General features: G+C 36.9%; 1 protein-coding gene and 1 long non-coding RNA gene across 10 annotated transcripts in view; one reads left to right on the top strand and one right to left on the bottom strand.

Annotated features, from left to right (window-relative positions):
• The window catches only part of LOC113894026, a 124,848-nt gene that overhangs the window by 52,979 nt on the left and 56,307 nt on the right, over positions 1–15,562 (bottom strand). The window lies entirely within an intron of this gene.
• The window catches only part of ENPEP (glutamyl aminopeptidase), a 78,963-nt gene that overhangs the window by 41,234 nt on the left and 22,167 nt on the right, over positions 1–15,562 (top strand). Inside the window, exon 11 of the mRNA XM_027543833.1 lies at positions 6,074–6,153. Within this exon, the coding sequence (XP_027399634.1) occupies positions 6,074–6,153 (80 nt within the window). The remainder of the gene's footprint in view (positions 1–6,073; positions 6,154–15,562) is intronic.

The following is a 15,562-nucleotide window of genomic DNA, read 5'->3' as shown; positions in this document are numbered from 1 at the left end:
CAATTTCAAATATAAACACCTAAAGACACAGATTTATAAATCTAATTAAAAATACTTTTCTATACATTTTATGGACATAACAAATTAAAATTCATAAATATGGCATATCAAATTTCTTGGACATTTTCAACACATTAAGCTTTAAAAACAATAACAACAAAAAGAGTGAGTGAGTGAAAAGTTGCTCAGTCATGTCCGACTCTTTGCAACCCTATGGACTATAGCCCACCAGACTCCTCCATTCATGGAATTTTCTAGGCAAGAATACTGGAGTGGGTTGCCATTTCCTTCTCCAGGGGATCATCCCGACCCGGGGATAGAACCTGGGTCTCCCACATTGCGGGCAGACACTTTACCGTCTGAGCCACCAGGGAATCCTCAAACCTTTAACTTTACATAATGAGACTCTTCTAGCACATAAAGAGATGCTCAACATTACTAAATATCAGAGAAATGCAAGTCAAAACTACAGTGAGGTATCACTTCACACTGGTCAGAATGACAAGCAGCAAAAACCCTACAAACAATAAATGCTGGAGAGGGTATGGAGAAATGGGAATGCTCTTATGCTCTTGGTGGGAACATAAATTGGTACAAATACTATGGAGAACAGTATGAAGTTTTCTTAAACCAAACATAGAACTACCAGATGATCCAACAATCCTACTACTGGGCATATATCTGGAGAAAACTGTAATTTGAAAAGACACATGTACCCCAGTGTTCATCAGCACTGTTTATAATAGCCAAGACACGGAAGCAATCTAAATGTCCATCAACAGAAGAATGGATAAAGAACATGTGGTATGTGTATACAATGGAATACTACTCAGCCATAAAAGGAACAAAATAGTGCCATTTGAAGCAACGTGGACAGACCTAGAGATTATCATACGAAGTGAAGTGAATTCAGAGAAAGACAAATATCATATGATATCACACATATATGGAATGATATTTGGAACAGACTCACATGTTTCAAAAATACACTTAGGGTTACTAAAGGGGAAACACGGTGATGGAGTATAAATTAGGGGCTTGGGATTAACTGACACACACTCTATAAAACAGATGGCCAACAGGGGCCTACTGTATAGCACAGGGAACTCTACTCAATATTCTACAATAACCTATATGGGAAAAGAATCTGAAAAAGAATGATATATGCATATATATTACTGAATCATTATGCTATATACCTGAAACTGACATTGTAAGTCAATTACAGTCCAATAGAATTACAATAACAAAAAAAACCCCAGCAAAATCAGATTTTTCTAGACATTTAAACATGACTACTGAGTTAAGATATTCTAAGAATTTCAGTTAAAATTACAAATCCAATATGTCATTCCCTCTAATTTGCCAGATTTCTTAAACATCTCAACTATTGTAAAAGCTGACAAAATATGAGCCACACAGCCAGTGGTTTCCAAACTTATCACCCTTGTATGACAACAACTTTTACAAAAGAGTTAATACTATAGCCATTGCTGTATAATTAGTTATTTTTGTAGACATTAATGGAGTACCAACTGCTCCCAACTGAAGAGAACAAAACCACAACCATAGGATCTCCCAGCCACTGACCCCCTACCCAACTGAAGCGCCTCCTAGACAGGATTCTGGCTAAATAAAGTGAAAGTGAAGTCGCTCAGTCGTGTCCGACTCTTTGCAACCCATAGACTGCAGCCTACCAGGTTTCTCTGTCCATGGGATTTTCCAGGCAAGAGTACTGGAGTGGGTTGCCATTGCCTTCTCCAAAGCCATACACTAAATCCCCTAGACACCATTCAAATTTCATCCATGCTGATTTTAATTGTCTTTTAGCTTAACACTTGCTTTGGGTGGAGACAATTTTGTACCCACCACACTCCAGGTGGCTTCTAATTGCCACTGCCTGATTTCTATTGTAAAGACCCTTCACCTTCTTCCTCTCATTTTGAATAGTCTCACTGACCTTATCTTACAGTCACATATGTAAAGCATCACAAGATCAGTTATTCAATAGCAATTAGGATAATATGAGGAAGGAGAATTACAGGGTGCAAAGAAAGTGTCTCAGGAAGTGTTTAATTTAATAACCGTAAGCTGGTTCTTTTATAGTTAGTTGTATGTTCCAGCAAATTATCAATAGATAGGCCCATTTTAATACTGCTAGAGCCTCTGGATATTAAAATTTTAGAAACATTTCTCTCTCGCAAAACAAGCTTGCATTTGGAAGTTTCACAGTAATTATTCTCTCCTGCCATATGTGTCCACTGATACACTGAGCCTGAGGCAAGAGGTGTGGTGGAGTAGAGAAGGCTACAGAAGACTTTCTGTCTTGAGGAAGTGATTCTTAAACTGAGTAAAAATTGATGTTGAGGGTGACTGTCAGGGTTGTCAAAGTAGAAAACACGTATGAAGTCTCTAACGTTGAAAAGGAGCATTATACATATGATATGCAATACTGATCGGGCGTTTACTAAGTAGCTGCCACAATTTTAAGTCCTTTAGAGTATTTTATTATAACAGATGGAGAAATTTAGGCAGAACATGATTAAACAGCTTATTCAAGGTTGCACAGAGTGTAAGTGATGGGCCCTCAATTTGAATGCAGGCAGTCTGGCTCCAAGAACTGGGTGACAAAGAGGCCCTGGGAAGAGTTGAGGGGGGGCGGGGGTGGGATAAAGCTGGAGAGGAAGGCGGGGGCCAGGCGTGCAGAGCACGTTAAAGGTTCTGAACAAAAGAGAGTGCAAATTCAAGGAAGTTAAGGCAAGAACAGGCAGGATCACGTTTACATTTTTCAAAGTTCCCCTCTAGTGTCCTATGGAGGACAGATCACGTGGGGCCAGTGTGGATTCAGGGAGACCTGTTAGGATCATATTATAGCGGGTGACCCCTGTGAGAGGTGATGGAGTTGCTGGGGCCTGCACCAGGAGAGGGGCTAGGGCTGGGGGCATGTGGCAGATGTTCCAAAGATTGACTTGAGCTAAAATTTCCAGTTAAAGAATAAACAGTGTACAGGGAATTGATTCAGATGAATTTGCAAAGAACAATCTCCTTTTAGAACGTTGTTTTCATCTTGTTTATAGGGGTCATAGCCATATTTCTAGAGAACTGAAAAAGCTTTATAGACCCACTTTATAATACATATTCCATGTAGTAGGGAACAGAATCTGTTTCCTGGCTTCCAATTCAGGACTTTGGGAATTAAGTCACATGAGTAGCACCTCAGGTGTTTCCAAAAATTCAAATTGCCAAAAACTTTCTGTCTAAGGCATGGAGGATGAAGAACACTCAGAATTATTAAATAAGCTACTTCCAATAAACCGATTGGCACTTAAACTGGAGAAGCCAGTGGTGGTCATCTTGTTGAAACCTGTTACCAGCCTCCCCACCCCCACAACCCCCTGAAAGCCTCAGACACTCAGCTCTCCCACCATAAATGAAATTCAGAGAAACTGGATATCTTGCTGGAGTGCAGGTTCTGAAAATTAATAGTTCACGCCAAAATATAGGAAAATTTGAGTTTTTAGGCCCAATGAAGTCAGTCAGGGAGTGTCTGTATATGCTTTATTTTGGAGAGGACAGATTATGATGGAGAAGACTTTGTTTTTCATCCTTTCGTCTTCATAATACGTGAATGATTTGATACTTAGACCTGATCTGTTATCAGGTGACAGTTCAATTATATAAACCTACATAATTTATGTGATCATTTTATTAACCATAATTTGTTTTTTTTACAGTTACTGTTTATGTTCTAGCAGATCAGATTGTCTATCTTTAATACTGCTATTTAATAGTCTTTGCACATATAAAATTTTTTAAATACACTTCTTTCTTGAGAAACAAACTGCCATTGGGAAAGTTTCACAGTAGTTGTTCCCTTCTCTCATTCACATCCACTGATTTGTTAGGTCAAAGGCAGCCAATGGTGTTTTTAAACCTGTGGAATTGGATTTTTTAAAACTACTCCTGCATTATGGATCCCTCTCCAAACAAACAACAACAACAAAAAAACGTTATTGCCAATGGAACTAAGCATATCAGCCAGTCTTTTAAAAAGTGAATTATACCTTTAAAAATATACTTTTGAAGTTTAGATAACATATAAGAAACTCTATCATTTCATTTATGTAATTTCTATTTCTTGATATTTTGTACTCTCAAATCTATTGTTTTACTCAGATTATATTAGATCCTGCAAGTGGTTCCAAAACTATAAAATTATATAGCCTCAACCCTCTAAACTTTTTTGTCTTATGATGCTCTTACAGACCTCAGAGTAATATTTTTTTATATGACCTTAGTAATATGTCTTATGCTTACTCTCAGGCACAGCCTAGTCCCAAACACCATGTCTTAGAGGGGACAGTGGAAGTGTGAAATCCTAACTGTATACATAGGGTATCCAGACACTGCAGAATCAGTTGTTTCAGTTGGGTTGGCAAGGGGGAAAGCTGAGGAGAATGCAATGTTAGTCTACATAGCAACACCAAATCAGCAGAGCAGTGAGAGTGAAATCTGTAGGTAGGATATGACTTTTAAAAAACGTTTCTTTGTCTATCTGTCAAGAAGTTATAAGGTATCATTCTTAGGTTCACTAAAATCAGACTCTGATCATTCAAGTGAGAGTGACTCATAAGGAAATCTAGGAAAGGCTGGTGGGGGATTGGGCGGTGGGCTATCAAACAGCAAAATACAACAGGTAGGTGCTGTCCAAGGCAACTACCCTGTAAGGAACTTCTAGACCGTGCTTCAGCGTGGTCCTGCCAAGATGGGGCAAAGAACACTCTCACGCCCAGCCATCATTGGCTAAAGACTGCACCCAAGGATGTACATTTTCAGGAACTTCTGGCTTTCCTTGATCAGGCAGCCAGAGGGCAGTCCTTGGACAGACAGACCCGGTGCTGGCTGTTGGCAGGGAAAGCACGTTGGAATCTACAACTGGAAGTACAAACACGACAAAGGGATTCAAGGGGATAAGGATGGACCATTGACAATGTCTAAGATCCAAGAAACAGTTCATGTATTGGTTCTGTGAAACTTACAGCCGAAAATATTCAAATGCAAAAAAATCCTTCAAGAAAGCTAGTAAAAGCTCAATCTATAAAACATTTCACTAATTATAAAACAAAGGATTACTTCTTTCATGCAGATGACAAACACATCTCTCTGAATTATATAAATTTTATTATATCTTGAAAGGGAGAAATATCATTCCCCCATTCTCTGTTAGGGACTTGAATGACCACAGATCATCGGTCAACTATGAGGTGAAACCTAAACCCAAACTCAGATTCATCTTTTCTCTAGATTTCCTGTATTTTTCGACTGGTAAGGTATGATAATGAGAACAACCAAAAAGATACTTATGATCTCTCTTAAGAGATTTCAAGAGTAAATATTAGGTGTACATATTGTATCAAAATACAAAGCTCATCTCCTCCCTTGGCGCCATGAGAAAATACTAAGGAGCTAAAGAAAACACTAAAAATCCCTGAAACATGCTTGCCCAGTGATTTTCTTTGCAGCACACTGGTTCACATGATTCTAAATAGGAGATATTTAAAGAGCATGAGACATTTTAAGGGATGATGGTGGTAGTGTCATTTCAATGTAATTTCTAAAATGTTTTATTTCCTTTACAGCATTTTAAGATTGTCTTCTGAATTCTAACAATGTATTATGTTCCTTGATGGGAACTATAGCATATTAGAGTGAATACGAATATGTATGTGAATGTTCAGTTTTCTTACATAATATATATAATTCTTATATTTATGCAATACCTCTATCCCAAAGTCTCAAGGCATTTTATTGAAATAATCTTCTTCACCTTAGCTAATTTTCTGAAACAGATTTCCAAATTTTAAAGATGTATATAAATTGAAAGCAATTACATAGCCTATCCTTACCATAAAAGAGTATAATGTATTAACTGTGTTAATTGTATACTATACACTAGATAATTGCTTATGAGGAAAATATGCTTGTCTATTGCCTTTTATGCTTGTCTATTTTTACTTGGGAAATGTTTTTATGTTTTAGTAATCAAAGTTAAATTTTTCTTTTTAAAAACTAGTTACACATGGAATATTCCAATTAAATGGACTGAAGATGATGAACAAAGGATTACATTATACAATAGGTCAGAAACAGGAGGTAAATATCGTCAATTGATTTATTTCTTCCTTGAATTAATGTACTACATTAAATAAGTATGTGTAAAGAAACAACAATAAAACTGGAACTTATGATGTACATTTCAGCTAAAAGAAATCTCTTAATTAACTGATGAGCCCAAATCCTTATCTATAATAATGAGAATTTTTTGCCTTAAGAAATTCTTTGTAACGATTTACCATAACTGACACAATAATAAATACCTACATTCAAAGAGAAGCGTCATACACCCAACCACTAGAAGATCAGTATATCAGTTCTCTTCTTTCCTTTCCTCTCTTCCCTCTTTTTCCTTCTTTTTTCCTTCTCTCTTCCTTTCTTTTTTTAAATATCAAATGTCACTGAATTTCTTAAAATGTTATGTGACAAGCCTGACTTTTTAAATACTGCCATTCAATCAGACCTAATGTTTTCCTCAAACCAGCATGACACTAGAATTTTTAATGACACTGAATTATTTTTTCTAAGCTGTAAGTTGTCACCAGTAGCTCAAGGGACTATCTATATCTATATCCATTCATCTACCCATCCACCCATCCGCATCCCTAAGTGAATGCATTGGCCCTGGCCTGTGTTAAAGTTCAGCTGTGACTGTTCCACCCACTTAAGTCAACTAGAAATATATTTCTGTATTCTATCTCCATTCACTTGTATTTTCTTTTCTTGAAAAATTTTAGAGTTATATGAAAACAAGACCTTACCACATGTTTTCTACTACAGATCGCTGAAAAAATAATAAAAAAAAGGCAAGTTTTAGCAACTATCCAAGAAGAATCCTGCTTTCTATACTTCTGCTATTGTGCTTGTTTTGTGTTTCAAAGTCGCTTCTTATCTAAATCAAAATGAGACTCTTCACCCCATCCCATGAGGACTTGGTTTCCAAATAGCATTTGGCATGGACTTTCACCCATTGCTTCTCAAGAATAAAAGCAGATCATCTACCCTCTATTTACATATGCCTGTTTGCTCCTGCAAAATATTCTAAAATAGTAATTCATTTCCTCTGGCAAGTAAATTTTTACCCTATTTCCAACAGATTAAAAGTTAAAAAAAAAAACCTTTATTGAGATACAATTCATGTACTATAAAATCCCCCCATTTAAAGTGTGCAATCCAGTTTTTCTTACATTCACAGATACGTGTAACTATCACCACAGTCAATTTTACAGCATTTCAGTCACCTCAAAAAGAAATTCCACACCCTTTAGCTATCAACTCCTCTAATCTCCTATACGCCCAGCCCTAAGCACCAACTAATCTATTTTTTTATCTTCATAGCTTTGGCTATTTTGGACATTTCATATAAATGGAATGGTATCTATAGCATTTTGTGAGTGGCTTCTTTCACCTAGCTTGCTTTCAAATTCATCTATGTCATACCATGTATCAGTACTTCATTCCTTTTTATTGCCAAGTTATAGTCATATCATATTGATATACCACCTTTTGTTTATCTGTTCATCAGTTGATGAGCATATGGATTGTTTCTGTCTTTTGGCTATTGTGAATAATATTTCTATAAACATTTGTGTACAAGTTTCTATGTGGCTCCCATAAGGTTCTTTCAGCTTTGTTTCTTTTTTTATTTTTATTATAAATTATTTGTGATTTTAAAAATAATGTTATTTATTTGTGTATGTTTGGCTGAGCTGGGTCTTCATTGCTGCAAGGCTTTTCTCCAGCTGCGTTGAGCAGGGCTGCTCTCTGGTTGCAGCGTGTGGGCTTCTCACTGTGGTGGCTTCTCCTATTGCAAAGCAGGGGATCTAGGGCTCGCGGGCTTCTGTAGTTGCAGCTCATGGCTTCGATAGTTTTGGCTCTCCAGCTCTAGAGCACAGGCTCACTAGTTGTGACCCACAGGCTTCGTTACTCCACGGCACGTGGGATTTTCCCCGGATCACGGATCCAGCCTGTGTTTCCTGCATTGGCAGGCAGATGCTTTACCACTGAGCCACCAGGGAAGCCCTATTTTGTGATTTTTAGTTTGTACTGAAAGCTCTACCAGCTTTGCTATTGTCAAGGTAAGACCCTTTACTGTTGCCTTTACGACAAAAACTTTCTCTTGGTCATTTATACTAACTTTAATTGATGTAGTCAGCAATTTCTCCGAAATTCTTCTAGAATACCCAGATGAGTATTTTATATAGGATAATTTTGTTTGCATACCAAGATCTTTTCTGATCTTTTTCTTACGTAAGCCAAAGGAAAATGGAGACAGAAAAAAATACAGTAAAAAAAAAAATGTTCGATAGCACCAATAAACAACATAACGAGGCTAGGATACCCTTGGGAAATTTTCAGTGGATTTGGCTGAAATATTACTACATATTTTCCCCATTGGTCACCACTGGTTAACTGAAGATTGGAGGAACATCTGGGAATCTTCTTGATTTGATGTTTACAAATTTAAAAGCATGGATAATATATTTTCACTAACACTATCTTTCCAGAATTTTCATAAACTGAGGTTTTCATAAAAGAAAAACTTCCAGGTAACTGAAGTTTATTCCAGTGGTCCAGGAAATTCCAGTGGTCCAGAAAATAGATTTCAGGAGTTAATAATAAATATTTTTCTTATATGTATTATGTCCTTATTAGACACAATATTTTAATAATGAACTTAGTCCTTAATTAATTAAAATATTAATTTGAAATAACTTTCAAACAAGTATTTACTGAACATTAACTAATGGGCCAGACACAGGGGTAGGTATAGAGACAATGCCGAGGGAAAAATCCCCACAATTCTTACTTTGTAGCACTTACTGTCTCGGAGAAGGCAATGGCACCCCACTCCAGTACTCTTGCCTGGAAAATCCCATGGATGGAGGAACCTGATGGGCTGCAGTCTATGGGGTCGCTGAGTCAGACACGACTGAGCGACTTCACTTTCACTTTTCACGTTCATGCACTGGAGAAGGAAATGGCAATCCACTCCAGTGTTCTTGCCCGGAGAATCCCAGGGATGGGGGAGCCTGGTGGGCTGCCATCCATGGGGTCGCACAGAGTTGGACACGACTGAAACGACTTAGCAGCAGCAGCAGCACTTACTGTCTAGGGAGGGTGTGGACGAGTCAGCAGGCAAATATAACACCATGTCATAAGGGCCTGGTGTGGTAAGAGCCAAAGGGGCTCACAGGAGAAATACAAGTGGAGATCTGGAAGTTGAGAAAAGTTAGTAAAGAAAGGGACATCTGTCTGAGGGTTAGGGGGACTACAGGTAGAGTTTATGTGGATAATAGGACTGCGTATAGACTCAAACAGTGCTATGGACAGAAAATGTTAGTATGAAAGGGAGAGAGCAAAGGGCTTGCAGGGCAACCTCAATCCCTCTGTCATTAGATTTGAGACATTTCTTTTGCTGTAACTACCGACTTTTATCTGTCCCTCCCCTCCCTGTAGAATATTCCTTGAGAATGAAGCTTATTTTTTGTTGTGTGGTTGTTCCATATCTCCAGCAGATACCTAGTAATTGTTAATTGAAGGAATGAATGAAGTGGCTCTAATGTCCACAGAGCTTTGATGACAAATCTATCTTTATCTGCAATTTCAGAATCATGACTGGTCATTTAGCCAGAAGCAAATTAGACATCTCTTCCTACTTCAAAGTGCCTGCTCCATTTTTAGGCTATGCAATAAGTTCCTGTTTCCTGTTTAGGGACATCTTCAACTCCCAGCTCAGAGTGCAGATGACAGCACGTCCTGAGGGTACTGAATGGGCAACCAGCTCAGGTTACCAGCCCCACCTCCTCCTTCTTGGTTTCTTTGGTGATTCATCAGCTAGAAATTTCCCAGGCAATAGTGGGGCTTCCCCTAAGGTCTTTTATTCACATTTGTGTTGTGCACAGTATTTTAAACATGAAAACAGTTAATCATGTACTTTTTAACAAAAGAAGAAGATCTCCATCTCAGGGCCTTCTCTGGCAATTCTAACCTACCCTGAATAATCGCTCCTCTTATTGTTGAGAGCATATTTTATGCTATTAGTTTCATCAGTCCTTAGTATTAGTCCTTAGATTTTAAGCAACATCATTATTAAGGTTCATATTCTCTGCCTTTTCTTTTTATGTAAATTATAAGCTCTTTGAAGATACACACTGCATATCATACTCCCTGTCTCCTGTTCACCCTATTCCCTCAAGGCACTGTGTACATCTTAAGATGTACTAAGAATTCAGCAAGTCCTTTCTTAATTAAGGCTTGTTTGTCTGAAGACTACTGTGCTTCTAGAGGGTGCCTATGTATAGTGAATGCCTCTATCTTTAGCATCAGCTGCTATACTGTCTACTGTCAACGCATCTACATTTAGTATTATACCACCTTTTTGTTTTTAATCTGCTGCTTTCCAACATTTAGAAGACTTGTAGATTAGCATATGATATCAGACAACCAATCTTGCTAAAACACATTTAAAAATAGGCATTCATGAGCATATAAGGTCTAAAAGACAGTTTTAGGGCATAGGATGTAGAATAGACTTTGTGATGACTGTTTTCACAACTCTTTCAGATTATGTATTATTAGATAACCAAATTCTATCATATAAATATTCCTAAAATTTTATGGTAGTTATATTTAAATATTTCATATCAAAATAATGATGGACATATATTTTTCTAATTTAATGAGAGAGAGAGAAAGAAAACAAAAAGAAAAGAAATCCATAATCATTCATTATGGATTCAGATTTGCAGATTCAGAAGCTCAGTTTGTTTAATTCAGCACTGGTTAACAAAATCTTGAAAGGCTTATTCACATGAACCATACATATAAGAATGCTAATTTGTTAATTTACACAAATAAAAACATATTGGCTAACGTCAACTAGAATATTCACTTCAGCTAATTAGGTATCTCTTCCAGGAAGAAAGTTTACTTAATTAGGGTAAAGGGAGAGCTAAGTTACATCAATTACTTTAAAGATGTCAATCAAGCTGTGACAGCTTTGTATACTGCATTAACCAGGGAAGCCTAATTATTGCATATATTGGCTATCAGTAGTAGTTCAATGCAATAAAAATTTCTTATTCATGCAACAGTCCAATGGAGATGTTCCTGACTGCCATCTCTCCTAGGTAGCTCACTCCCAGATAATGACTTAGAATTCCTGTCTTTTTCCTTCTTATGGCTCCACTTCCTCTCTCTCTCCAAACTAATATTAGACTTCTGTGCTGGATATTTTGCATCTGATCAGAGGACAGAAGAAGATAATGGAGGGACCAGACCTAGAAGTCCATCTATTATTTCTGCCCACACTTTATGCCCCAGTGTCAATCATATGTTGCCACCTAACTGCAAGGGAGGCTAATAAATATAGTCTAGCTGTGTACCTAGAAGAAAAGGGAACAGTGTGGTAAACAACCAACAGATTTCTCCACATACACTGTTTTCTGTAAGAGCAGATCTGTCAAATGATCTGGAACACATGTACCAGCTTAGTTGGGTACCTGCTTCCCTAGGCACACATCAACAGACCTTCACTATCCAACTCTCTTTTGCAGTTATTTCTTCCCAGTCACCAAAACCACTGCCCATGATAACTCTTCATCATGACAGTCACAATGCATTTTTCCAGAATTCCTGCTTATTATGTATTATGTATTAATCCTATATCTTTCTTTTCAGGGAGGTTCTCTAGGCTTCTTGCTTAGATTTAGATGGGACTCTGTAATTATTACTATTACAATAATTATATGATTATTTCTTTGAATAAGTAATTTGTTGAAAACATTGTCACAAATGGATAACCAATCCATTTTACAATGAATGGATCATGTTAGTGTTGGTTTCAGAGATTAAACTTTTCTTCCTTACCCCAAATTCCAAGTAGTGCATCCTACTTGAAATTTTTAGATCTCCACATATAATTTGTATGTCATTAGTAAAAAATAGTATTCTTATACCTTTCAGCTGTTTTACTACTAAGAGATACACAAACTTAATAAAATAGATACGAACTGTAATTTTACACAGAAAGATAATTTGCTTAAAGGATTGATGGAACACAGTATTTATGTCACCAAAGAAAAATGTTTCTTTCTGTAGAAATTTCTAGAGAAATTTCTAGGCTATCACAAGCTGTCTAGTTGACTGAATTTTGTTATAATTATTTACACAAAACAGTATATTAAAAACTAGTATGCATGCTTTGCTATTGAAATCTATCTAAGTTGAAATTAGCCTCTGGATGAAATTTTGAATTAACAGACAACAGGAAAAAAAAATTTAGAAAGAGTTCCTACCCAGAAAGAATCCATTTACCACTCTTATGCATAAAACTAGCAAGAAGTGGTACAAAACAATTTATAAATTCTATGATTACTATGTGGCCATTAAATCTACATCTTCATATATATAAAATGAAATTGCAAAGTGTTTACAATATAATTTCAAGTGAAAAGGATTAACAATCAAAAACACAATAAATTTCTCTATATGTATTGTGTCTTCACATGTGCATATATTTGGAAGATAAATACACATATACATATACACACAAGATAAAAATGTAATGTCAACCAGTGGTGGATAATCTTTGTATTCTTCATTATACTCTTTTTTTATTTTCCAAATACATATTTGAAACCATAAAGAACACATACTACTGTTATAATCAGAAAAATCGTATTAGTAACTGGAGAAACAGAATGAATCATGCACCCTTTACTTCTATGTACTGCCTGGAACAGGCATCAGTATTTTATCCTACTTACTTCATTATGCAACTAAACAACCCAACAGTATTTTGTTGTTGACAGCTGTTCCAGAAGTAGCATGAACTTGGAAAGTCCAGTAACTACTGACTTCCTGGACCTCAGCTTCCTCATCCATAAAGTGAGAAAAATCACAGTAACTCTAGACAGGCTTAACTAGGTATATATAAAGCACACTAAAATACTGCTGTATTGAGATGGATTGCCAGGAACTTCTCAATGTTATTTATATTTGCTTTGCTATTTATAGAACTGGCGGCATATCCCCTTTCATAATAATGGGGATAGCTACCACCTGTTGGACACATAACTATGTAGCCAACACTTTGCCTATGTTATCTTATTTAATCTTCACAATAGCCCTGTCAGGGATTTTTATCCATTTCCCTCATGGTGAACTGGGACACAGAGAGGTCAAGTGATTTGGCCAAGATCACACAGCTAGTAAGTCAGAGAGCAATGACTGTATCCTAGATCTGTCAGATTCGAAAGTTCACGCTCTTTCTCCTGTAACATATGGCTCTGTACTTAGCAAGAGGCTCTCCTCCTGATGCAAACATTCGAAGTGTATGGCTGCCAAAAGATTAGCTTCCTTTCAACAACCTGTCCGTGGGAGAATGACAAAGAAAGATAAATACTACATGAGTGAGGTAAAGGTTTACAATTTGTCAAGAACCTACTATGAATGTTCCTAAAGAAACTTATTGTCTTGTTGAAGTGTTTACTCATGTATTATGAAAAACTACTGTGTCGTTGGACATCTTCCAAACCTTGTGAGCACTTCCAAAATGTAAATCACCTTTCCTCCCAAACTGACTCATCTTCCTCTATTCCTTCTGTAATGGCAACACCATTATTCATTCAGTCATGCACGCCATTTTCCCCTCTAACTGTCCACATCAAGTCAGAAAAGATAGTGTTGATTTTACTGGTAATGTGTCTCTTGAACACATCATCTATTTTCATCATCTCCACATTAAGGTAAGCCCTCATTTTCTCTTGCCCTAGATTAACATAGTAGACTCTAGAATCTCCTTCCAATATCTCCTTCCCATCCTACCATCAAAATTATCTTTCTAGAAACAGACCTGAGTGTATTATTTACCTACCTAAAAATCTTCTCTTTTCTTGCCATCTCTCAGAAGATGGACTTAATACAGCCTGTGGCTCTTCACATTGAAGCCCCACTTTTACTTCCAGCCTCATATCCAATTTTCTAATATCATATCCATTGTTATTATTACATTAAACTATCTGAAGTTATTTAAATATACTAAGTATTCCCACATCATTATTTAAGTTGCATATTGTCCATACAGACAGGAGTATAGGAGTTAAAAGTATATGAGCTATGCTAAACAAACACTGGTCATATCAGAGCATAAATACTATTTGGAGTTCAGATCAGATCAGATCAGTCGCTCAGTCATGTCCGACTCTTTGCGACCCCATGAATCGCAGCACACCAGGCCTCCCTGTCCATCACCAACTCCTGGAGTTCACTCAGACTCACGTCCATTGAGTCAGTGATGCCATCCAGCCATCTCGTCCTCTGTCATCCCCTTCTCCTCTTGCCCCCAATCCCTCCCAGCATCAGAGTCTTCTCCAATGAGTCAACTCTTTGCATGAGGTGGCCAAAGTACTAGAGTTTCAGCTTTAGCATCATTCCTTCCAAAGAAATCCCAGGGCTGATCTCCTTCAGAATGGACTGGTTGGATCTCCTTTTGGAGTTCAGTTCAGTTCAATTGCTCAGTGTCCAACTCTTTGGGACCCCATGGACTGCAGTATGCCAGGCTTCCCTGTTCTTCACCAACTCCCGGAGCTTGCTCAAACTCATGTCCACTGACTTAGTGATACCCTCCAACCATCTTATCCTCTGTCGATCCCTTCTCTTCCTGCCTTATTTTGAGTAGTTTTTACTTGAAACGTAAGTCTTTGTTCCTTCAATGTTGAGCTTCCAAAATCTATATCCTAGAGCCTTATGTAAATTTTAAATACTACTTTAGAAATAAAGTTAATTTGATAAATCCACTGATGAAAAAACATTGATATAATCAGTTGAAATATGGAAGTAGAAGGCTTTACAAAAATAAATAAAGTTGGGAGAACAAGTATGAAATGGACTACAAGATCAAAAATGCTGTATTTGGATTTTAGTCCTATTGCAAGCCTTCTTGACATTTGAAAATTGTTACTGACTCTCAAATCATTATTCTGCTTAGCAATTACCATATCCATCAATTAGAATATTGATTTTAAATAAACATAGTATTCTTTTGAATGTTTACATTTTTATATCCTTCCTAGGCTATCCCAGTGAATATTCTTTGTGTAATTAATCCATCATAATTAAGAATATATGGATTACCCCCAAAGGGCATGGACTTCTCTGTCTTTAAGTATTGTTTTTTTTTTTAATATTTTTATTGAGGGATTGACAAGCACAAAATTATTTCACCCATATGACAAGCTTCTGAAAGTAAGAAATAATAATGAGTCACAAATTACAGGGCACTTAATATAAATAAGTGCCCTGTAATTATTTCTTTTTCAGCTCACACACTACAATGACATGTTAAAGTTAGGCAATAAGAATAATAAGAATTAGACTTTGGGGCTTTGGATCCAAATCAAACTTGACTCCTCAAACTAACATTTCTTTTCTTTTTGCCCGCTGG

The sequence above is a fragment of the Bos indicus x Bos taurus genome, chromosome 6 (assembly GCF_003369695.1).
Source record: "Bos indicus x Bos taurus breed Angus x Brahman F1 hybrid chromosome 6, Bos_hybrid_MaternalHap_v2.0, whole genome shotgun sequence".
Taxonomy (NCBI): Eukaryota; Metazoa; Chordata; class Mammalia; order Artiodactyla; family Bovidae; genus Bos; species Bos indicus x Bos taurus.
This window is presented reverse-complemented; position numbering and strand designations above follow the sequence as displayed.